General features: G+C 40.1%; 1 protein-coding gene across 1 annotated transcript in view; it reads right to left on the bottom strand.

The window, feature by feature from the left end:
* Positions 1-411: 411 nt before the first annotated feature.
* The window catches only part of LOC120526991 (alpha-1,6-mannosyl-glycoprotein 4-beta-N-acetylglucosaminyltransferase-like), a 63,876-nt gene continuing 38,223 nt past the window's right edge, over positions 412-26,064 (bottom strand). Inside the window, exons 4-5 of the mRNA XM_039750060.1 lie at positions 25,767-25,923; positions 412-1,981 (exon numbers count right to left, since the gene is read on the bottom strand). Of these exons, the coding sequence (XP_039605994.1) occupies positions 840-1,981; positions 25,767-25,923 (1,299 nt within the window). The 3' untranslated portion in view covers positions 412-839. The remainder of the gene's footprint in view (positions 1,982-25,766; positions 25,924-26,064) is intronic.

The following is a 26,064-nucleotide window of genomic DNA, read 5'->3' as shown; positions in this document are numbered from 1 at the left end:
TCTCAGCACACTCACGAAAAGGAGTGTTCATGCCAGCAGTTCTCAGAGTGTTTTCATTTGTGTTAATGTGCCAAACCACTGCTATCTTTAAACAGACCTAGAAATGCAGGCTGTGGATGCACACATGAGGGGATTCCTGCCTTGTGTCAAATGTGCAGGGACAGACTCTGACTCCCTACGAACTTGTGAGGGAGAAAATAGATTCATTGTTGCATTGACGGAGATGTCACGCACTATAAAGTTTAATCAGCTAATGGATAACAAAGTTGTCCTAATTAATTTGCAATTAAAGGTGTCCTGTAGATGTTTGCCAATGAAAGAAGACCACTAAGTCCACTGAAATCATTTGGTTAGATGTGACAAACCAATGTATTACCTGGCAAAAAAAAAAAAACCAACAAAACAAATTGACCACTTGTAAAATAATTTTTCTTTGATTACAATTCACAATTTTCATTACATATTAAAAATAAATAAAAGGCACATTTTTATGAGGAGCTGTTTTTGCTATGGAGCCCTGCATCATACTTAATGCTGCTGGGAGCATTTACAGGTCCTGTCAACAAGTTAATAGAAAAATGTACGGTTATGTATACACTTGTACACCAGACATTACATTTCAATATATTTTAACAAAGAACTCTTCTCATATTTGAAAAATTAAAAAATAAATTCATTTAAATTTTCATTTCAATTGATCATAACCATAATTAGGAATACATTCTTCATTAAACCAGCTTTCATAATTGTAAACATTTCCGCAGGAGTACTTCACAGAGGTGTCCAGATTTTATAATTTGGGACACAAATTGAACATAAAAATATTTTGAATGTGAATTTTAACTGTGAGCAATCCAGACATCTATTTTACCAATAAGAAGCCATTCACTTTGAGATCCCTTAACCTTTACATTAACACAGTCAACTTTGTTTGGAATATTTTTGTCCAGATCGTTCACTTCCAGTTTCCCTTCTTTAAAATCACCGATGCTAACAAACGTTTTACAAGTTCTTTGGTCATTCTCCCCTACCAGCTCCCAACCGATTTCAGCATATCCAGATTGCAGGATGTCAGCTTTGTGCTCCTCTGATCCTGTGATAATCCGGACCTTTTGCAGTTGAACAGATTGACTAAAGATGACCAAAACGTAATTTCCAGGTATCAATGTCTTTCCCCAGAAATACCCAGTTCCATCATAGCATTTTTGTGGTAGGTTTTCTTCATAGATGGTAATATCAGTTCTCAGCACAGCTGGAGGGTTATCTCCAGTCTCTCCATAAAACTCTTGAAACTCGTCATCTTTGAGTTTATTTGGGTTGTCCTGGAATGAAGAGAAGGAGCCCATGTGCTGAAACAATGAAGGTTTGAATCGGATCATTTCCTTTTGTGCCTTGGATTGGTGGAAGTGCTCCAAAAGCCAGTCGCATGGCATTTCATCATAAAACATCAGCAGAAATCTTGCTAACTTGGGCAAGTCCTCATTGTGGTAGAGTTTTCCGATATAACCAAGTTTTGAGAAAGTGATGGTGGCCCAAGCTCCTTGTAATCCGGATACATGCTTTTTAATGCTGGTCAGGAAATTCTTTGAACAATACACATCATCTTCTAAAATTAAAAAATACTGGGACAAAACTGTACAGAAATTGGCTAGAAAAGCATAGTCCGCATTTTGCTTGGATCTGTATTTGACTCTGTCTTCGGGGTCGTTGAAGTTTCGTTTAAGTCCTTCTAATGATGGGTACAGCTCCTTGGAACAAGAGATAACAATAAGTCTATGTGAGTCAATGTGTTCCTGAAACTTGGATGAAATCTCTTTGGCAATTTGAATGTTCACTGATGAGTCAAAATTGGCCAAGAAGACCACAAGCACCATTTCATCTTGCTCTTGAGGACTCAGTTGCTTGAAGACGGATTCAATTGTATCCATTAGGTAATTTTCTTTGTTCCTTTTAATTGAAGATATTCCAATGGACAAATATTCTTTAAGGAAGAAAAAAACAAGGTCATTAATATATTGAAATTCATGTTGCAGCTTATAAGGCATTTGTATTTCAATTTTAGGAAACACCCACATATATAAAGGTAGTAGTAAATATTTGCTATCAATCTGCAGGACATCCACTTGCATCATGTTGATTAATTTTCCGGTTGTCTTTTAATAATACAATGTATTGTACATTCAAAAGTACATTGTCAGCTGCTGGATGAAGATACCATCATTTTTATTTTATTATCTATTTTGAACTGATGGTCACTCAAGTAATCACAAACAGGTTTTAATTGAAAGGTAAGGATTAATTTCCATCAGAAGCAAGAATTAAGAACAACAGAAGAGAGAGAAACAAATGAAGATCAAAGTTCATGGGCCTATATGTACAATATATATATGAAAAAGTTTGGGACCCCCTCTCAGCCTGCATAATAATTTACTCTACTTTCAACAAAAAAGAGAACAGTGGTATGTCTTTCATTTTCTAGGAACATCTGACTACTGGGATGTTTTCTGAACAAAGATTTTTAGTGAAGCAGTATTTATTTGTATGAAATTACATCAAATGCGAAAAAGTGGCTGTGCAAAAAATGTGGGTCCCCTTGTAATTTTGCTGATTTGAATGCATGTAACTGCTCAATACTGATTACTTGTAACACCAAATTGGTTGGATTAGCTCGTTAAGCCTTGAACTTCATAGACAGGTATGTCCAATCATGAGAAAAGATATTTAAGGTGGTCAATTGCAAGTTGAACTTCCCTTTGACTCTCCTCTGAAGAGTGACAGCATGGGATCCTCAAAGCAACTCTCAAAAGATCTGAAAACAAAGATTGTTCAGTATCATGGTTTAGGGGAAGGCTACAAAAAGCTCTCTCAGAGGTTTAAACTGTTAGTTTCAACTGTAAGGAATGTAATCAGGAAATGGAAGGCCACAGGCACAGTTGCTGTTAAACCCAGCAGGTCTGGCAGGCCAAGAAAAATACAGGAGCGGCATATGCGCAGGATTGTGAGAATGGTTACAGGCAACCCACAGATCACCTCCAAAGATCTACAAGAACATCTTGCTGCAGATGGTGTATCTGTACCTTATTCAACAATTCAGCGCAGTTTGCACAAAGAACATCTGTATGGCAGGGTGATGAGAAAGAAGCCCTTTCTGCACTCACACCACAAAACAGAGTTGCTTGTTGTATGTAAATGCTCATTTAGACAAGCCAGATTAATTTTGGAACAAAGTGCTTTGGACTGATGAGACAAAAATTGAGCTATTTGGTCATAACAAAAAGTGCTTTGCATGGCAGAAGAAGAACACCGCATTCCAAGAAAAACACCTGCTACTTACTGTCAAATTTGGTGGAGGTTCCATCATGCTGTGGGGCTGTGGGGCTAGTTCAGGGACTGGGGCCCTTGTTAAAGTCGAGAGTCGGATGAATTCAACCCAATATCAACAAATCCTTCAGGATAATGTTCAAGCATCAGTCACAAAGTTGAAGTTACGCAGGAGTTGGATAGTCCAACAAGACAATGACTCTAAACACAGTTCAAAATCTACAAAGGCATTCATGCAGAGGGAGAAGTACAATGTTCTGGAATGGCCGTCACAGTCCCCTGACTTGAATATCATCGAAAATCTATGGGATGATTTGAAGCAGGCTGTCCATGCTCGGCAGCCATCAAATTTAACTGAGCTGGAGAGATTTTGTATGGAAGATTGGTCAAAAATACCTCCATCCAGAATGTAGAGACTCATCAAAGGCTATAGGAGGCATCTAGAGGCTGTTATATTTGCAAAATGAGTCTCAACTAAGTATTGATGTAATATCTCTCTGTTGGGGTGCCCACATTTATGAACCTGTCTAATTTTGTTATGATGCATATTGCATATTTTCTGTTAATCCAATAAACTTAATGTCACTGCTGAAATACTACTGTTTCCATAAGGCATGTCATATATTAAAAGGAAGTTACTACTTTGAAAGCTCAGCCAATGATAAACAAAAATCCAAATAATTAAGAAGGGTTCCCAAACTTTTTCATATGACTGTATATAAAATATATATGTATACTGCATATATAGGGGTGGCACGGTGGCGCAGTGGGTAGCACTGCTACCTCGCAGTTAGGAGACCTGGGTTCACTTCCCGGGTCCTCCCTGCGTGGAGTTTGCATGTTCTCCCCGTGTCTGTGTGGGTGTCCTCCAGGTGCTCTGGTTTCCTCCCACAGTCCAAAGACATGCAGGTTAGGTGCATTGGTGATCCTAAATTGTCCCAAGTGTGTGCTTGGTATGCGGGTGTGTGTGTGTGTGTGTGTGCCCTGCAGTGGGCTGGCGCCCTGCCCAGGGTTTGTTCCTGCCTTGAGCCCTGTGTTGGCTGGGATTGGCTCAAGCAGACCCCCATAACCCTGTCTTAGGATATAGCGGGTTGGTAAATGACTGACTGACTGCATATATACAGTATATGCCCATACATTCGTACATATCCTGTGGCATGCAAAAGTTTGGCCACCCCAATCAGAATATGTGTTACTGTGAATAATTAAGTGAGTAGAAGCTGAAATGATCTCCAGAAGACATAGTTAAATACGAAACTCTCTTTTCAGCATTTTAAGAAAGATTATTGTATTATTTTGATTTTCTACAATTGTAGAGTGAAAAAAATAAAAAGAGCCCCATGCATAAGGTTACAATAAAATTAATAAAATAAAAAAAGCAAACACTGAATCTAACTACTTGGCTGCTTCAAATGGGGGCTACCAATATTCAGATTAGAACAGAGAATAGCATGATGGTGCAGTGGTTAGCACTACTGCCTCTCAGATGTAGCGTTCTGGATTTAATCCCCACTGTCAGAGTGGAGTTCACACGCATTCCCCTCTTTCTTGTTAGTTTTTATTTCCCAGGTTCTTCGGTTTTCCAGTAACCTGTGCAGTCCTGCCTGGTCTCTGTGTTTTTGTTTTAATTATTAGCATCTGTGTATGTTACATTATGAGTTCTTCATGATGAGCTGCACCGTGATCTCCTAATTATTTGAGTTCTCTGGATTCTGAAGCATCATTGAAGCATTTTTGGCAATAGATGGAACAATCAGCAACTTTTCTACATACATTGAATGTGACAGGCTGAATCATGCTTGCTTGTAATTTATGAAACAAGCACCAACTTGATAGTCTGCCCAAAACAGGAAAAAGTAGCTCTACTAACCTAAATACCATGTATAAAAAGTTTCATTTTGGGCTGCTTGTTTTTACCTTACAGTCAGGACAATGTTATGAAACACCATCGTTGTATGATTCTGAAGAATGAATGCCATTTTCTTTTGACTGCTAGCTGCAGTAGCAACAATAAAATCATTTTGTATGAACTCTAACAAGTCAGAATTCTGGAAACTCGCAGATAATAACAGCTGTTAATGAGCTGTTAAGATATCATCAGACTTTGCAAACACTTCCGTAAATTCTCTGAAGATGCCCCTATTGGCAGAATCTCTGCTCTTATCATGTCCGCTGGAAAATAACTCCTGACACCAAAGTAGTGAAGATGGGTCTACGATACACCTGTACAGCCCTATTGTTCTCACTACTCCATTGTGTTTGACCACTTGAACTTGTGCACCCTTCTCAAAGACACGTTGCACTGTCACCCTGCCTGATATGTACAGTCAAGCAGATGCACTTAAATTAGGGGGTCTTACCCTTTTTAGGAGTCAACCCTTTTTTGGATATAAAACTTCTTACAACCCACCTCCAAAAAAGTGTCTCCCTAAAAAAGGATTGCACTCCTTACTTGAACTAAGCACAGTAAAAAATAAATCTACCCTATTTTACCATCAGTTTCATAATACATTTTGACAGTATCATATACACCTAGCGTGCTTATTGGTGAATTATGTACGCTATTGATCAAAATCAAAACGTTAATCCAAAAGGCAGGCTCAATTATGAGACACAATGGCGACCCATTGGTGGTTGTAGTGAAGAAGAGAATGAAAACAAAACTGAGTGCCATTGTGAACAATGCTACACATCCCCTCTCTGACACAAAAACATGGAGGACTTTCAGCCAATTAATTAATTAGCAGACTTATGTTTAGACACTCTACAGGGGGCTCCTTTATACCAACAGAAATAGGCCTGCATAATGCCTCATTGGGACTCTTCTCTTATCAGAAGTCACAAGTTTTCCTTTTTTATTGTAATCCTTTGTGTTTAATTGAGGGGGGTGTGATATAGCGGGTCTGCGGCACAGAATAAAAGGCCAGTTTTTAAGTAAATAATCTAGAGGGGGCATGGTAGTTTGGCCAGAGCGGTTCTCGGACGTGATGTGCTATGGGCGTTTCCTCACTTATGTGCACAGGTGAGGAATCGTCCACATCCATAATTGATGCCGGGAGCTGCTAATCACCACACCTGAGCCACGTCCCTATTATATATAGTAGGAGCGCGAGTGTGGAGGGGAAAGAAAAAAAAAAAAAAGAACGGAGGCTAAAGGAGGAAGAAAGGGAAGCTGGAAGTGAAGAAGCCGGTGGGTGAGTGAGTGAGAGCTGGCTCACTATAAGAAGGACAGGCAGCTGGGAGAAGTGAGCTGGCATCCAGGGCAGTTTGATTGGGTCGCTCCTGCTGAGCACTTGAGAGGAGCAGGAGCAACTGGAAGATGGTTGGCTTGCCGCAAAAGGCCGCAGGAGTCAGAGATTTGGGATCGGAATCCCAGAGTGAACGCCCTGGCCATTGGTGGAACCCAATTTTCGGTCCTGGTAGTGGTGCTGTATGGAGCCAGAAGACGGAAGGCAACCAGACGTGGAGAAAGTCAGCTGCAGGTAGGGCGACTCCCCTGGTGCATATCCCGGATGGGAGAAGCAGGGGTCCGCCAGCTGAAGAAGACACCTGGTTTTGTTTTTAAAGGAATGCTTCCAGCTATTGTTTTAACCTCATTTTTATTGGAATGATTTTAACCTCCACATTTCACTTGCTTTTTACGGATTTTTTATTTAATGATGTTTTGGAGCACTGCACTTTATTTGAACACTTTGTTTTGGTTTTATTGTTTTTAAATAAAAGCACTTTTGCACCTTTCCCCTTACTTCGTTTGTTGTCCTCATAGACCAGCTCATCCAGTTACATTATTGATGGTGTTGGGTTTGAGAGGCTTCCTGAAGAGAAGTGGGAGCATGGAGCAGAACCCACATTTATCACAGGGGTTTATTGTTTCCTATTTGCTATAATATCCCTTCAGTTTCTGTGAAAATCTAAAATTTCCCCTTGAGACAGATAAAAGTACTCTTTTTCTCTCTCTCTCTCTCTCTAAAGCACTATCTGCACTGAAAAATCCATGTATGAATTTCTGGTAGGACTCTCTACAGCAATGCATTATTCACTGGCTGTTCATTTTTTTTTTCCCTCACAGCTTTCAGTTTATTTCAAATGCTGCTGTAAGAGTCATTACAAGAAATACAAAGTACAACCACATAAGTGCAGTTCTTAATTCTTAACATGGGCTTTAAGGTATGCTTAGGGCTGATTTAAAAATCCTCCTTCTTGCATACTAAACTCAAAATGTCATAGATCTTACTTACATATCTGAACTTACTGAATGAACATTAAGATCTCAAGATTCCAGCCTAGATTCCAAAATTAAAAGGATAGCAGTAGGATTTTGAGCTTTTAACTAGAAGGCCTCAAAGCTGTGGAACAATCTGCCTGCTGATAAGAGGTGTCCCTTCGGTCTCATTTTTAAATCCAAATTGAAGACTCATTACTTTAGTCTTACTTACCCTGATCAGAGCTGCTGATTAGCTGTGCATATTGCATCTGTTTATTGGGACCGTACAAATTATGAAGCATTATATTAAGAATGGTTTCTCTTCTTAGTGTCCTGCTGTGGCACCTGGTGACACTGCTTGACTGCAAAGCCATTTTCCTGCTCATGGGGACATATCTGTGATACAGGGGCCTTGAGGTCCAATGACACAAAGATTCTGTTGTCAGATTAGATGGCCCCACACTGGCTTACTCTGTAGAAGGCCAAGAGGGGGCGGCCGGCCAGTTGGCTGTGGTCTCCAGGAGTGTGACTGTGTTTGACTTTGTCTTTTGACTTCATTTAATAGCCAACTGTGGACCTTACTGGTGGTTGTTGTTTTTTTTTTCTTTTTTCTGTTATGAACTGGCCATGTCTCACACACATCATTTAATTTAAAATGGCTTTGCTTTGTTGTATGTTTAATCTAATTTGTATCTATTTGTGTGTGCTTTATGTAATTAGTAATTTGTATTTGTATTTTACACAGTGCACTTGATTCAGCACTGTGAGCCTGCACTTGGTAAAGCACACTCTGCAAAAATAAACTGAATTGAATTGTAGTCAAGAATTGGTAGACGTTGCCTGGGTGCTCTTTAGGTGGAACAAAGTAGATAGATAGAAGTGAGTCACATTTGGCCATAAGCTGATGGTGAAAGAGATGCATGCTGTCCAGGAGAATCAACCCCAAAGTTGGAGGTATTCATGACCTCACAGAACAGGATGGTGACTCTTATTATGGGTCCCCCAGAAAAAGAGATTTGCATGGGGCACTCAATTATTGGGGGTCTGAAGTCAGGTTTGCTACACGGACAGAAGATCTTGTAGGGTGTGTTGCCTTCCTGTGCCTGTGCAAGTGGGAGACCTCCTGGATGGTTGGATAGGCTACTGGCCAAAGCAAGGGCTGGCACCAGCTGTCATTGTTTACATGGGTACAAATGACATAGGTATGGGAGGGCTGCCAATTAACGAGTTGCGTGATAAGCTGAGGAGCACAACTGACAAGATGCTCTTTTTTGAAATTCAGCCTGTTCTACATGCCTGTCCAGGTAAGACTGAGAAGATTAGAATATTTAAATCATGGCTTAAATCTTAGTGTAGGGCATAGGTTTATAGGACATTGGAACAGGTGGGACCTGTTCTGCCATGACAGGTTAAATTTGAACCAGAGAGGCACCAATGTACTGGGGAGGCATATGAGTAGGACAGTCAAGGATTGTTTCAACTAGGCAATATCCATTTAGTACGGGCCAAGTTTATAACTACACATAATGGAACACACAATTGAACAAACCCACAATAGAAAAGGTTATTTTGAAATTACGAGTCCACAGTTAATAACCAGAAATAAAAAAAAATATGTGTCTTAATGCTGGAAGTATCAATAATAAAACAGACAATTTGGCATTAGAGCTAGACACACATACAGTAATTCTAATATAGAAATAACACAAATCTGGCTAAATCCAAGAAATGGGAATGACATTGATACTGTATAATATTCAAATATTTAACATTACAAAAAAAGCAAAGATTGGAAAGAGAGGCAAGATTAAAAGGATGAAAGTACATCCATTTATACTAAGGAAAAATTGAATGCATGATTGCTTAATAAAAATATGTGGATTGAGCTAAAAAAAGCCTAATGGAAACAGGCCTGATATTAGGAGTGCATTTTAAACCCTAAAGAAGACAATGGTTCAACACACATCTTTTTAATATTAGAAAAGTAAGTTTGAAGGGTTGCTTTGATTGACCAAATATTAACTGTGCCAACCTTACTAACAAAGGAGCACAAGAACAGGAGCTGTTAAGCGTAGTCAGTGACTGTTTTTTTAGCACAGTATGTAAAAACACCAATGACAGGAGAAGCTTGTCTAGATTTATCATAGTGTTGTATTCATTAGGTGATTGAACTCTTAGAATCTAGTGATCATAATATAATACATTACACAGTGTTTTGAAAGAGAATGGTCTGGTACCACTGACCAGCCTTGTAGGAATGTCCGCCCAATCACTCCTTCAATTAAAAAGGCCTCCTGACCAGTTAAGGAACCATTTATCTCAGCCGGGATGTCAGCCAACCCATGATGTCTGCTACAGTGGTATGCTGGTATCAGCTTTCTTGAACTTTTAAGTATCTAGACAGTCAAGGTGCAGTTGTAAAGGCATTTTACATACAATGCAGAAAAGGTTCATCCTGAAATTTAGGAGCAGTAAGAAACTAAAGAGAGCTTCACAGGGGGAATCAGTAAGGAACTTAAAAGAAGTTCCAAATAGAAAAAAAAACAGCAGTGTAAGGAATAGAAGACTAGTGACTCCAGGGTTCACTGTAGCTTATGTAAGGAAGAGAGCAACCACTTAAAAGGATATCAGGGAAGACAAAAGTCATTTGGATAGAAATATTGGAGAAAATGCAAATGATGACCTAAAGAGTTTATTTTGGTATTTTAGTAGTAAAAGAATATTCAAGGAGGTAGTGAAATGTACAGGAAATGGCAAGGCTGAGCTAATACTGTATATATAGACTATGCAAACAGTGAAACAGCAAATCCTTTAAATTCAGATTTTTTCTGATGTCTTCACATATGAAGAAGTCCATAACCTCCCAGCAGTCACAGAGCCTATTGAAGAGTTACTCAGTGATCTTGTATTCATGTGTCATGACTTCGGAGAAAGTGTGGTATGGCAATGGAGAACAACAAAATGGCAGCACTCATAAGGTGAATAAATCAGCATTGCAAAATAATAGTAAAATAACATAACTACTCTTTTAATAAAAAAGGGAAACAAAACAAAAATGAATCCAAAAAGAATAACATTGAAACCCCTAGGAAAATATTAAGAAGTCTAAGAGAAAATTTTCAAATCCTCATAGAAAATGTAACATAATCAATCATAAATGCTGGGTGAGTAACACACACAACAATGATAATATCTGGACACAGTATTGCTTTAAAATGAACTTTTCAACAAGAACACGGGGACATAAGTGGATGTTAAGGGTGAATTTCACATAAATATTGGAAATTGTTTTTTTTTTCCAGACCAAAAACTAAAGATACAAGGAATAAGTTACCAAGTAGAGTGCTGGATTGTCAAAATTTAGGGAATGTGAAATCTCAAATTAATGTCATTTTTGGAGAAATGAAGGGAGCCGAATTGGTAAGTCTAATCTGCCTGAATAGCCAGAACATGGGGGAAGTTTGAAATGGAGCAGTGACATGACAAAGAAGGTTTAATGTTTATACCATATTTTGTACTGAAACACTACATTTCAGCTAAACTGTAAACCTACGGAAATGGTTTTGTAGGCCTAGTGGACAACATACAGAAGTGATTAAAGACATAGAGTCTGCAGTGATGTGCACAAGTCAAGAGACGTTATGCTAAAGGTGTTTTTGGGGTCAAATCTGTGCATAGTCACCATGTAACAAAGTCATTATTGAGAAGAATTCTTGTTTACCCCTAGGGTAGTCAGGAAAGTGAATTTGATGACAGGGTTAGGGGAAGTGCCTCAGACAAGTTTGGCAAGTGATTCTATGCAGGGCTCTCTCAGTCAACCCCCATAGGAAAGCCAGACTGCCTAACTGCCAAGCTTCACCTTAACATATGGTTTTGGGGACAGGTGTGAAGGTTTTCTCTGCCCCATTGGTCTGAAGTATGGCTGTTTGGAATTGCCTTGTGTTAGATTCCTTTAAGTAACATGACGCCCTATTGGCTGTAGGGGTTGGACAGAAAATCTATAAATTTGCTTGCTTTACCCCCCTCTCTCTCTCTTATCAAATGATCATGGAGCATCTCACACACCATGAACTGAAAAGGACAACACAATGAAGAGCACAGCTCGTCAGCCATATTGAGACAGGCATGCGGCCTGTTTTGAAGAAAGCTGACCAAAAATGATGACTTAACTAGAGACATTTTAAGTAACTAACAAATCTGTGTGTCGCCTTAAACTGCACATCAGCATTTATCAGTTTGTATGGTTGCCAATATTCAAATGTATTTGGCATATTGTTATTATTTATGAATATTATCAATAATACTTATAATTATTTAAATTATAACTTAACTCCTGCTTTTCTTTTACTACACCTAATTGCCTGAGGTTATAGATGTAGAAGGGAAGGTGGAGAGAAGTTATATACTATAACAGGCATGTTAAACACATGGCCCGCAACAGAAATCTGTGCGGCCCGCATGACAGATCCTAGTTAGCACTAAACTTGTACAAAATGATTACTATCGTTTGTGATTGAATCATTCTGCATCTTCGGCGTTACTTATTGACTTTTCTTACTTCTGCCTTCTGACAAAAGCACGTTTTCCCATGGCATTACGGTACCGGAAACGTCATCTGCTAGTATAGTTGCAGCCGCGAAGTCGCAACTGAAGTGCTAGGCTGTGGTCCGCAGAGAGAACTGCCAGCAACGGAGACTCACTCAGTGAAGGGCTACAGCAAAAAGGGCGGGGCTTTGCAGTGGCGCAGAAAGAGGAGAGAGACCTCGGTGAGAGACTATTACCACAAAGTATTTTTATGTTTCTGACAGTTTCCCCATATGACACGAGTCCACAGAAATCTCGTTACTACGAAGTACATTCAGCAGCAGATACTTTCATTACAACAAAGTGACCTTGAAATGCTTGAATGAATCATCCACAGAGCAGTTAGTTCTGTAGACACAGCTCAGTTGTGGACATTTGCACAACGATCCCCAAACAGAAACACTGTAAAAAATGTTCTTTCTTCGAACTTTTCTCGTACTATTTTTTGCTGTTTTTGTTTTGTGTGGTTTTAAGTGATACCTTTTCCTTATTGCTCGTCAATATTTGAAAAACATCCATTAGAATTTAACTCATTATCAGCCTTCTATAGAAATGGCATACTTGTTATATGCAAAAAAGAAGAAAAATCTCAGGTTGCAAACGTATGCGAACTGCTGCATTTGAAGATGCTGAAAACCACGTTTTTATGCGGTTGCAGTGATGCTTGCTCAAGAATCATTCATATTAATGTGGCACTCATTCAAGAATATATGAGGTTTTTAAACTCTCTTGGGACCTGGACAAACATTCTCACATGCAGCAATAGCGTTTCGGGACGCACTTCGTCGTGTCGTTCCCGTTGGGTAGGAGGGGATCACAAATCGCAAAAGAGTTCAGAAACCTCACAATATGAAGAAAAAGAAAATATGATTTGGCTTCTGATTGATAACGGTGCCGACCACAACATGCTTCCGCACTTAGATAATGTTCACGTTGAATTCCTCCCACCCAATTGCACGGCAGTGCTTAAGCCATTGGATTTGGGCATCATTCGCACCCTTAAAACGTATTATTGCAAGGAAATGCTGAGAAAAATTCTCGTCAGTATAACTTGTAGACAGGAGAAGATTAAAATAACACGAAAGAAGCTATTGAAGCTGCTTCCATTTCCAACATCCTATCTTTGTGATGCACGTTTTCTGCAGTGATAGCAACCAAAATGAGATTACAGAGTAGACTGAACATAAACAACACACTTCGCGTGTCACTGTCTTTCATCCTCCCCAGATGGGATCGTCTGGTTGCAGGAAAACAAGCTCAGGGCTCTCACTGATTCTGCATTGTGGTAAGCTGTATAATTTCTATTACTAAATTATAACTTAACTAGCCAACCCGCAGCATAGCATACGGCGCATAATTATGTATTGATGGGTGAACACCTCCTGAAAGACACAGTTGTCCAAATGGGGTTGGTTTTGAGGATACGACTGTAGGTGAATGAAAAGATGTAACTCTGGAGAGGGCAACATACAATACAGTGTTTTACACGCTGCATTTAGCGATTCACATTCGCGACAAACTGTTTTACACGCCGCATACAGCGATTCACATCCGCGACAAATATGATTCTTCTTAGATGGTGCTGTCGCGTCCACCCACACTCTCGAAGCATACACACTGCCTGGTAATGTGCCCGCTCACAAGAGCAACTAACAGAGACCCGCCCACCAATTGTAAGACCATGGGACACCCCTCGCAAACTGTTCTACACACCGCATACAGCTATTCACATCTGCGACATGATTTTTCCTAGATGGTCCTGTCGCGTCCACCCTCACACTCGAAGCATACACACTGCCTGGTCATGTGCCTGGTCGCATGCCGCATCCACCCTCGTTCTCGAAGCATACACACCGCCTGGTCATGTGCCCGCTCGCAAGAGAAACTCACGGAGAGCCGCCCACCAGCTGCCTGTGTGTGTGCCTCTGTCTGTCTCTGGCGCTGCCTGTGTGTGTGTGCGGCTTTCTCTTGCGCTGCCTCTGTGTGAACCGGTCAGGCACAGAGAAGGTCAGCTGCTGAGAGAGCGTCTCGACTGTTGCAGGGGCTGCATTGTTAAAGCAGGTGAGACGGTAATGAAACAGAGGTACAGGGCTTATTGGGTTTTAAAGACTGCTTCCTTCATTGTGTTTTAACCTCAGTTTTAAAGGATTGTTTTAAGGATCCCTCTCAAACTGTTTTACACGCTGCATATAGCGATTCACTTCCGCGAGAAACGTGCCTCTATGAACAGTCAACGTGGCTCAGAGTTGCATGTGGACTCTACGACAGACAGACATAAATGATGCCGGTTTTCCTGTGTCATCACGTCCAAGTTGGTGGGCGTGGTTCTGTGAGTTGTCGTCGTATCCAATGGTCTTAGAGTTGGTGGGCGTGGCTCCTTCCTGTGTGCGCCATGGGCGTCTTACTTGTCGGTGGCTTAGTGAATCCACGCTCCTTTCGGCGTGCTTTCTATGGGTGTCCTGCCTTAGTGAATTATATATATATAGATAATAATAGAAATGTAATGTAAATTGTGTATAAAACTACCAAACGAACCCACCCATAATCACCCCATAAACTCCAACCCCCAACAACCCACCGGTCCCTGGAAAAATTTGCTTCTAGTAAAGCGGTCCTTGGTGTCAAACAGGTTGCGGACCACTGGGCTACACTACTGGCTGGGCTGCTGAGGCTGAGACTGGCCACTGGGCAGAACTGACCATCACTAGTAATAGCTTGCATATTTTCACGTTTTTTTGCTCTAGTTTTATGTAGTTGTGTGCTAGTATTGTAACAAACAGTTACTGCAGACTACAGCTGCAGATCTGAAGTGGACGCGAGAAGTTGATGAGTTGTTTATTAGCACATTTTTGTGATTTTGAGTTTGTAAAATTAGTGTAGGTCAGGCGGCTTTTTGCATATCGGCTTATTTTACAATATAAACTTTGAAGTAAACTTAGTAAAGTAAAATTCGATTTTTGGAGGATTTGTTTTCCAACTTGTATTACTGAGCAATGAATTCAGTGAGCGTTTTCGCGATTTCAGTTCATACGAACAGGACTTAGTGCTCTTTACGTCACCATACTCTTACAACGTTGAGAATGCGCCTGAGAATATCCAAATGGAATTGACTGAACAGCAGTCAGATATTATTCTGATGGCAAAATACAATGAAGTTGGTGTGCCAGGCTTGTATGCTTACCTGCCACCCTTGTATGTGCAGATCCATAAGTTGGCATCGAGAGTACTGTCTATGTTTGGAAGCATTTACCTTTGTGACCAATTGTTTTTGTTAATGAAAGCTACCAAAACCCCACATCACTCAAGAATTACTGTCAAGCACCTTTCATCCCTCATAAAAGTTGCAGCTGCACAAGATTTCAAGCCTGATATTGAAGAACTGGTTACTAACAAGAGATGCCAAGTGTTGGGACAAAAGAAATAAATCTCACACTGTAAGAGTCCTATATAAGCAATGAATATAATATAATGAATGTGATATAATAATATAAGGACCTAGCTAAGAGGCTAAGACTCTAATTATATGCTTTTGTTCGGAGATTGTATGGAAATAAATTGCTTTTCTTTAAACTTTAAACTCTAAGTGTTACATTTTTTAAAGTTTTCAGTATTGGAAAGAAAGCTACAATAACTATAATAGTATAATAGTATTTGTTACAGTGCGGCCTGCTGACGCACGTATGGCAGTCGAAGCGGCCCACCAATGGTAGTGAGTTTGACATGCCTGGTCTATAATACCTTCTAAACAGTGGCAAGTCTGTGGGATTTGAGGCATTCTGACAAAGGCTACATATTAATAATACAAAAGGAGAAAGTAGAATAATATATTACTGTACCAAGACAAAACATTAGGTATAGCTGGCATGATTTTGGGGTAACCATGTTATGCACCTTGTTTGCAAATACTGTTTTGATGTATGTGTGTGTTTATGTATGTGAATTTTAGGGCACCCAGGGTACAAATGGGGTGGAAATAAAACATTGTTTGGTTGCTGAATGGAATATAACCAAAAAAAAGATTTGAGACTTCATGTGTGTCACGAGGACACCTGCATGTTTGTTAGTGCTGGTAATAGTGAGTCCCTAATTGGAGTGTTAAGGAGTGATGGGACGTGCATGCGTCATTCATATGCACTTATTCGTTTAGGATCTTTGTGTATGTATGTTTATGTTTGCTTACAGGGGCAAAAGTAGGCCAACCCATAACGGATTTGACAAATTGTATTAGAGTAGCATTGTAGACTCAGAAATGCCTAAATTTATATTAAAAGCAGCACTCTTCCAATGGAATGGCAGAGGCAAGCAGGCTAAAGCTAGGAAATGGAAAACTGTAGTGCAGGTAGAGAAAGCAGAAGCTGAGCTGAGCATGCCACAAAATGGAAGTGCTAGAGCAGGAGTGACTGAGTTGGAAAGAAAGTGCACCAGTTTAGGAGTTGGTTAGAATGAAACAGGAGAAGCCAAACAACAAAGGATGGGGGTGGTGCAGCAGGAAGGTTTACAAGCTCAGGCAGCAAGTCAGGAATGTACAGGGGTGTGAAGGTGCTAACAGCTCTGCTAGGCCCAGCATTAATTAAAAAGCACATACACTTAAGTTCAGTGATTCGAAACATGACTGACCAGTTGTTTAAAAAGACAGCCTATGAAACTCCCTGCAATAAAATGGAGAAAAGTAAGCTGGTCTTGAGTAAAGAACAAAGGTCAGTTTTAGGAGAGATGCTGGATTTGGCACTTGTGTTTTGGAGAGGTTTTAGCCAACACTTTCAGGTAAAGTTACCATACAATACAAAGAGGACTGTTTGACTAATGTTAGGTAGATTGCCCAGAGGGGACTGGGCGGTCTCTTGGTCTGGAACCCCTACAGATTTTATTTTTTCTCCAGCCTTTGGAGTTTTTTGTTTTTCTGTCCACCCTGGCCATCGGACCTTACTCTTATTCTATGTTAATTAATGTTGACTTATGTTTATCTTTTATTGTGTCTTCTATTTCTCTATTCATTTTGTAAAGCACTTTGAGCTACATTTTTTTTGTATGAATATGTGCTATATAAATAAATGTTGATTGATTGATTGAAAAGGACAAAAAAAGGAAAAGGAAAATAGTTATTTCTGTTTCAGTTTTATGACCTTTTGCAATAGTGCTACTTCTGTTGTAAGGTTTTATGGACTTTGGTTTGGTACAGGTAATAAATGGTGAAAGCAATTGGCAGAGTAAAATCCATGCAGGAGACCAGGTTACCTCTAGCACATTGAAGCGGGATGGCACTAGTGGTCAAGTTGTACCAATGAATGCCCAGAAACAAAGCTGAACATTAGCACCAGATTGACAACCAAGAGGAGGGATGGACAGAAACTGCTTTGTCACCTTCCATGTTGCAGACCTGCCTACATAGCGGAACGAATAAAGAAGCTAGGAAAAGACATCACGCAAAGACTAAAGACATGCTGTGGTACAAGCAGAAGACCAGTTGGCCAATTCTGAACTGAAGTGTTTAGCACAGCAAATATGCATATGGTGAGCAAACAACTCTAGTGGTGGCCTACAGGGGGAATGATGAGGGTTGTATAGCTATGATGTCTCATGGTGGTGATGCCAGCCTAAACTGGTAAAAGCTGATGGCAGTCAAAGGGTGCACCATGGGTTGAAAAGCACAAGAGGCAACTAAGTCAAACCCAAATGCGTGAAGAGGTGCCACAAATATTGGTTTGTGAACAGTTTATGCAGTGGCACATGTGCTCTCACTTGGGCAGAAGTGGTTGTACTGGCACCTGTGGTATGTTACCTTTCAAATTTTGATGTTAATTGTACAGGTGCATATGCTTAAATAGGGGTCTAAATAGCAGTATGGATTAAGAAAATAATTCACACAATAGACTTAAATTGCAGTGGGTTAGGTTAGTGGAAGGTGTAGACTTATCTTATTTTGAACCACCAGATCTAATGACATATGAAGACTGAAAAAAGCTAAAGAAACAGTTGTAGCAAACTGGAGCAAATACAAGTCATCAGCAGCACATCCAAGTTCTTCAGATTGTCTTTGAAATAAAGAAGATATGTAATGGACAAATGGTCACGCACAACTATTAACATTGGGAGAGCAAATACTGCAACGCAAAACACAAATTATTCAACAGACTCTTTAAACAATTAAGACTGTTTAATTATAATATAAAGACAATGTACAAAAGATTTATCAGGGTGGAGTGTTGTGGTGTGAAATTCTGTATATAAGTTGATAAATATTTTGTATGTCTTTATTTGTCACTAAGGCAATGAATTGTAATACAGTATTAGTATTTAATTAGTGAGTAGCATTCATGTTTACTCCCTAGGATTAAGTCAGAATAGTGAATTTTACAACAGGGTTGGGGGAAGTGCCTCAGACAAGTTTGGCAAGTAATTCTCTGCAGGGCTCTCTCAGTCAACCCTCCACAGGAAAGCCAGACTGCCTAACTGGTAAGCGTTACCTTAACACATGGGTTTGGGGATAGGTGTGAATGTATTCTCTGCCCCATTCGTCTGAAGTATGGCTGTTTGGAATTGGCTTGTGTCAGAAGCCTTTAAGTACCATGACACCCTATTGGTTGTAGGGGGTTGGACTGAAAAATCAATAAATTTGCTTGCTTTACCTCTCTCTCTGTCTCTACCAACTGATAAAGGACAATCTCACACACCATGAACTGAAAAGGACAACACAATGAAGAGCACTGCTCGTCAGCCATATTGTGACAGCCATGCGGCTTGTTCTGAAGAAAGCTGACCAAACATGAGACATTTTAAGTAACTAATAAGGCTGTGTGCTGCCTGAAACTGCACAGCAGCATTTATCAGGTTGTTTGTTTGCCACATTCAAATGTACTTTGCATATTGTTATTATGTATGAATATTATCAATAATACATTATAAACCTAAATAAATAATACATTATAAACATTGTTAATACATTTAATAAAAATATATTATAATCTATACTAATAAAAGACAAAGCCCTCACTCACTCACTCACTGACTCACTCACTGACTCATCACTAATTCTCCAACTTCCCGTGAAGGTAGAAGGCTAAAATTTGGCAGGCTCATTCCTTACAGCTTACTTACAAAAGTTGGGCAGGTTTCATTTCGAAATTCTACATGTAATGGTCATAACAGGAACCTATTTTTCTCCATATACTGTAATGGACGTTAGCTCGATGGCCGTGGGGGGCGGAGCTGCGTGTGACATCATCACGCCTCCCACGTAATCACGTGAACTGACTGTGACTGCAGTGCGTAGAAAAGAAGGAAGAGCTCCCAAAGAGCGCTGAAGAAAAACGCTGAATACTTTATTCGCGAGATACAAGTTTAATGAGAAGACACGAGGTATATACAAGACTTTGGATCACTTTGTAATGGAGTTAAAATTGCTGTAGCAAGAAACTTTTAAGTGCCGGGTCTTAGCTAACATTAAATAAAGCCGTGGACATCGCAACATCACACGAGAGAGCAGCTCACGTGAACTGACTGAACGCAGTACGAGTGATCACTTCCATGCATCAAACCTGATCAAAAACGCATTACACAATTGACAAGGTGATGGCTTTATATGCCGTTCGTTTATAAAACAGCGGAGAAGCTGTGTAAAGGCTGTTTCACAAAAAAACAGCGGAGCGTCTTATATGAGCAGGCAGTCAGCTAAAGAAGGGAATCAATAAATATCTATAATTGTAATAAACAAACAAAAAATAACGTACAAGCCGCGGATTAAATAAAGGAAATGGGTACCTGAACAGTAAAGTAAGTCTCGAATAGCTACACAATAACTATAAGAATCGTAATAAATGAACAATAAAACAGTACAGAACCGCGAAGCAAGGAGAAACGATGGCCTTATATGGCGTTCGTTTATAAAGCAGCGGAGAAGCTGTGTGAAGGCAGCTACACAAAAAAACAGCAGAGCCACACTCTGAATGTATTCCTGGCATCACCATTATACCCTCTGATCTCCCATTTCAAATGAAATGCCTCAAATTTCCAGTAAGGCTCTGCTTCCTGATGACAATTAATAAGTCTCAGGGACACACCCTACAAAAGGTTGCGATTTTTTTGAGGCAACATTGCTTTCCTCCTGGACAAAACTATACATTGCATTCTCAAAAGTAATCTCAGTGCACAGCTTGGTCATATTACAACCGGACTGCTGAACTGACAACGTGGTATACAAAGAGATCCTTAACAGATAGTTATTGGTATATTTTCCCTCAGTTTAAAAGGTTTTCTTTTCTTCTTAATAAAAATTTAAACTTTATTTGCCATCAATAATTGTTTTGGTAAAGCCATACTCATTGTAATCCTCCTTCCATTTTCTAATTTTTTCGCGACTAGCCATGATTAAATGAATGGTCAAAAAGTAAGAGCAAAGCAAGGGTCACTTATTGAGGCAGGCAAGCGACAGCTCAATAGCTCGCAGGCTCGATGAAGTGCGCGTCAAGTCAATCTAAAATACGCGATCAGATTCGAAAAAATATATCTTTTCAAGTTCTATTTGGATATAAGTAGGTTCCATTTAGTCGACAGAAATATCTTTGGTAGTAATGTAAGTTGAATTTAGTCTTTAAATTTCTATGGTGAAGAAAAATTTATGCAATGATGACTAAATTTAAGTTACATTCCTACCAAACATATTTCTATCGACTAAATAAAAATTACTTATATTTAAAATTTAAATAGAACTTGAACAGATACAATAGTTCATAATACGTACACAGCCCTAAGTGCACGTAAGAGAGGAGTCATCCGTTTTAACAAGCAGCGTATTCCACTGATACGAAATAGCCTGCCCATTTCATTATTTAGGACTGGATAGATAAATTAAGATTTTGTACAAATGTTTTTAATTTTTCTTGCTCGATGGATTCTGGCACCCCCAGCAACAGCTGCTCGCACCCCAAAGGGTGTATATATATATATATATATATATATATATATATATATACAGTGGTACCTCGGTATACGTCTGCTTTGGAATAAGTCCAACTTGGTATACGTCCTGTTTGGACACAAAAAATTTTGCTTGGTATACGACCTTTGTTTGGAACACGACTCGCGTGCTAACCTTGTTTACCTCTCTCAAGACAAAGCCACGATTGCCCACGAGCGTTAGTGCGCCAGTTGCTAGCATTCAGTGAACAACCCGCACTATAACTCTCTGTGAACTTTCACGTGTGTGATATAGCGGGTCCACAGCTCCTGTCAAAGTCCAGCTTTAAAATAAATAATTGCCGCGCTCACAGCTTGGTGAGGGGGCGTGGTGGTGGTTATGTGGCTGAAGGTTGTCAGGGCGATTAGCGATGTGGCCGTGTCTCACCAAAGTGCACTTGTGAGGGACCGTCCGCATTCATGATTGTTCCTGGGGCTGCTTATCTTGATAAACAGAAGCGCGAGTCAGCTAGAAGGGGAGCAAAAAGAAAAAAAAAGATGAGAGAGAGAGAGCGAGCGAGAGCGCGCATGGATGAAGTGGCTGAAGCAGGCAGTGCAAAGGTCAGCTGCAAGTTGGGCGACTCCCCAGTTGGGAAGCAGGCACCTGGCTTCTTGGGGTTTTTTTTTCAAAGAATGCTTCCTGCTTTAAACTCCGTTGTGTTTAAGAAGACTTTTTTGTATTGTTTTTAACCTCCACGTTTCACTTCTGATTTTATGGATTATTTATTGGAACTTTGGAGACTGCACTTTAATTTGAACACCTTGTTTTGTTAATTGTTTTAATAAAAGCACTTTGCACTTTTTCACCATCCCCTTGCTTTGTTGTTACCGATGAGGTTAGCAGTGAGGCACATTACCAACGTTGTAGGGTTCAAGGGCTCCCCGGCAGCAGATGGGAGCATACAGCAAACCTGCATCGTCACAACGTGATTTTGTGCTTTTTTCATGTAAATTTGAATTGATTGTTGAAAAGTATGAAGGTGGCATGCGTATCTGGGACATGGCTGTTTTATACCGGTTGCCGAGAACAACGGTATCTACGATTGTGAAAAACAAAGATGTTATTAAAAAGTAAAGTGAGGTAAAGTTTTCATTTATTTCATCTAATTGCTTTTGTATTTATGTATTTTAGTATTAAGCAGTGTTTAAATTATTTTATACAACCTCATCAATGTAGAATATGCCAACAGCAATAGGAATTTTTTTTTCATGGGAACGGATTAATCATTTTCCCATTATTTCTTATGGGAAAAAATTGTTTGGTATACGTCCTGTTTGGTATAAGTCAAAGGGTATGGAACAGATTAAGGACGTATACCGAGGTTCCACTGTATATATATATATATATATATATATATATTTATATATATATATATATATTGTGAACGCTGGCCCGGACACAGACAGACAGACATCATAATTTCCACCATACACCGTTTATTTACACACTACTATTTACAAGTTTATCGTGCAGTCCAATCCCAGTGCCTGGTGTGGCGGAAGTGCTGGGCTCCAGGGTTCCTGGACGCCGCCTGGAGGTGGCCACGGGCCCCTACAGGGTTGGGCTTCCAAGCCCTCTACCTGTGGCCCCCCACATAACCAGGACGGACGCCCCCTCGCGGTCTGGAGGAAGCACAAGCCGGAGCCTGGCCGGGGACCACACGGGATATTCCGACATCGGGGCACCGCCTGGCGGTGGCCACGGGTCCCTACAGGGCTGGGCTTCCAAGCCCTGTACCCGAGGCCCCCAACATAACCAGGACGGACGCCCCCTCACGGTCTGGAGGAGGCACAAGCCCTCCTCTGGTCCTCCTGGGCGTCCACAATATATGTGTGTGTGTATATATACGTAGATATGTATATATGTAGTTATGTACTCATAACAGTGACAAAACAATTACATTGACAATCATGTTACGTTATTTTCAAAATGTTTCCTTTTCTTTTTCATTACTTCTTTAACACACTACTTCTCCGCTGCGAAGCGCGGGTATTTTGCTAGTCTATACTAATAAAAGGCAAAGCCCTCACTCACTCACTAACTCATCGCTAATTCTCCAACTTCCCGTGTAGGTAGAAGGCTGAAATTTGGCAGGTTTATTCCTTACAGCTTACTTACAAAAGTTAAGCAGGTTTCATTTCGAAATTCTACATATAATGGTTGATAACGGTTGACAACATCCGCCATGTTGAACTTTCTTATTTACTGCCCCATCTTCACGAAATTTGGTAGGCGGCTTCCCTGCGCTAACCGAAACTGATGTATGTACTTATTTCGATGGTATGACACCACTGTCGGCTGCCATATTGAACTTTCCAACGTCATTAATTCTCCAACTTCCCGTGTAGGTAGAAGGCTGAAATGTGGCAGGCTCATTCCTTACAGCTTACTTACAAAAAGTTAAACAGATTTCATTTCAAAATTCTACGCATAACGGTCATAATGGTTGACAACGTTCGCCATGTTGAACTTTCTTATTTATGGCCCCATCTTCACGAAATTTGGTAGGTGGCTTCCCTGTGCTAACCAAAACCGATGTACATACTTATTTCAGTGGTATGATGCCACTGTCGCCGCCATATTGAACTTTCCAATGTCACTAATTCTCCAACTTCCCGTGTAGGTAGAAGGCTGAAATTTGGCAGGCTCATTCCTTACAGCTTACTTACAAAAGATAAGCAGGTTTCATTTCGAAATTCTACGCGTAACAGTCGTAACAGTCGACAACGTCCGCCATGTTGAACTTTCTTATTTATGGCCCCATCTTCATGAAATTTGGTAGGCGGCTTCCCTGCACTAACCGAAACCAATGTACGTACTTATTTCGGTGGTATGATGCCACTGTCGGCCGCCATATTGAACTTTTCAACGGTCTTTGTTACTTATGGACCCATCTTCAAGAAATTTGGTACGCGGGTTCCCAACGCTAACTGAATCCTACTTACGTACATATATACGTCCATAGCCTGCAGCTCGGTCACCGTGTGAGGCGGCGTTGGGTCCCCCATCCCAACGCCTCCACGTTGTTAGCTGCCTGCCTATATAAGGCCGTCCGTCGCTCCGGTCTCTACATTCCCTTCCTTGCTTCGCCACGGGATTCACGTCTCCCTGCTGACAACTACAGCCTTTTTATTTAATCCACGGCTTCTCCGCTGTTTTATTGTTCGTTTATATATATAGTTATTGTGTAGGTATTTTAGACTTACTTTACATTGTTCATGTACCAATTTCCTTTATCCTTCCAACCGTACCCCCATTAACATGTCTATCGAGGTGATCACCATTGATCAAAGAACTGTCACTTACCGAGTGGTTTCCATGCCCGGAGATGGCACCTACCTTTTCCATTCTCTGTGTTACATATTGAACAGCCATATCAGGCTCCTTCTTGATATCCGGAGGAACATCGTGTCTTATGTATTGAATGACTGGGACAGGTTCAAGGTGTGGACTGATGACAGTACAGGAGATAATTATACTACACAGGAGCACTATAAGAGTGAAATGCTTAAGCCCTTCACCTATGGTATTGCATGTGAGTTGATGGCTGGCGCTGAATTGTTTGGTTGTCGCTTTCAAGTGTACGGAAATGGCCAAATATTTTACACCTTTCGACAACCGCCAATGCCTCTTAAACATCTTAGACTCACAGGTGACGATTTCAGTAGTGGACACTTTGATGTTTATGAATGTTTAAACTCTCAAAAGCTGTATGTGAAGTTATCGATGAAACCAGTTATATGCTTACAACGCTTGACAGATGCCGAATGTCATTTCAACACACGTCCTGCAAATACTGTCGTCATTGAAACAGATCATGAAACTCAAACTGATTATGACAGCAGCAATCCAAGCTGTGAGATCTGAAACAAGATTACTGTTCACATGGCCAACTGTACGTTGCATACTCAAGAGTAAGCTCATCGCACAGTTTGGTCATATTACAACAGGAGGGCCGAACTCAAAATGTGGTATACAAAGAGATCCTTAACAAATAATTATTTGTATATTTTCCCTCAGTTTAAAAAGGTTCAATTTTCTTCTTAATAAAAATTTTAAGTCAGTACTTCGCCGCTGCAAAGCGCGGGTATTTTGCTAGTACCTTATAAACAGTGGCAAGTCTGGGAGATTTGAGGCATTCTGACAAATGTTACATATTAATAATGCAAAAGGAGAAAGTAGAGTAATATATAGGGTGGTCCAGATCTAAACATATACTTGGCCAATAAAGCTGATTCTGATTCTGATTATGCAATTTTCATTATGCTATAACTTATTAAGTTTATTACATAGAGAATTCACAAAAAAATCTTTTTGTTGTTAATAGATGGCAGCACCTGCCCTGCATTCCAAAATGGCGTGGAGACGGTTGCCAGTCGAACAGCGGGTGTGATGTGTTTGCCTTTTCATAATTTCATAATTAGATCTGGAACACCCTGTATTACTCTACCAAGAAAAAACAAGAGTTTAAACAAACTACCTCTTCAACTGTAGACTCTCGTTGTAAGGAACACATTAGATAGAGATGTAGTTGAGGTTAGCACATAGAGGACTTTCAAATCTCATCACTGTTTAGAACACATTACCAGAATCACCTTTGTCATATCATGTTGGGATGAATGTACTGCTCAGGTGAAAAGCGGAAAGACAAACAACAATTTGTTTTCAGTATAGTGATGGAAAAATTCAAACTGTAATGCTTACTCGTTTGAGAGGATGGAGGAAGTGAGCCCAATAAAATATTATATGGAATTTTAAGAGGATCTAAAACGTCTTCCTTTGTGGAAAAATGTAAGCTCTCCTTTTTTTGTCGGACGAAAATGTTCTTCTCTTGTGGGGTGCTCGGATGGCGATCGTCAACCTGAATGAAAAATAATAACTTGTTAGTTTTAGAGTGTGTCCAAAAGAAAAGACAAATAGCAGATGAATGTTATACCAACTGGAAAAGCAGAGCAGACTCCTTGCACTTTTACATTATATTTATTCTAAAGTTTGCTGGCTT

The sequence above is a fragment of the Polypterus senegalus genome, chromosome 1 (assembly GCF_016835505.1).
Source record: "Polypterus senegalus isolate Bchr_013 chromosome 1, ASM1683550v1, whole genome shotgun sequence".
NCBI classification, from domain to species: domain Eukaryota; kingdom Metazoa; phylum Chordata; class Cladistia; order Polypteriformes; family Polypteridae; genus Polypterus; species Polypterus senegalus.
This window is presented reverse-complemented; position numbering and strand designations above follow the sequence as displayed.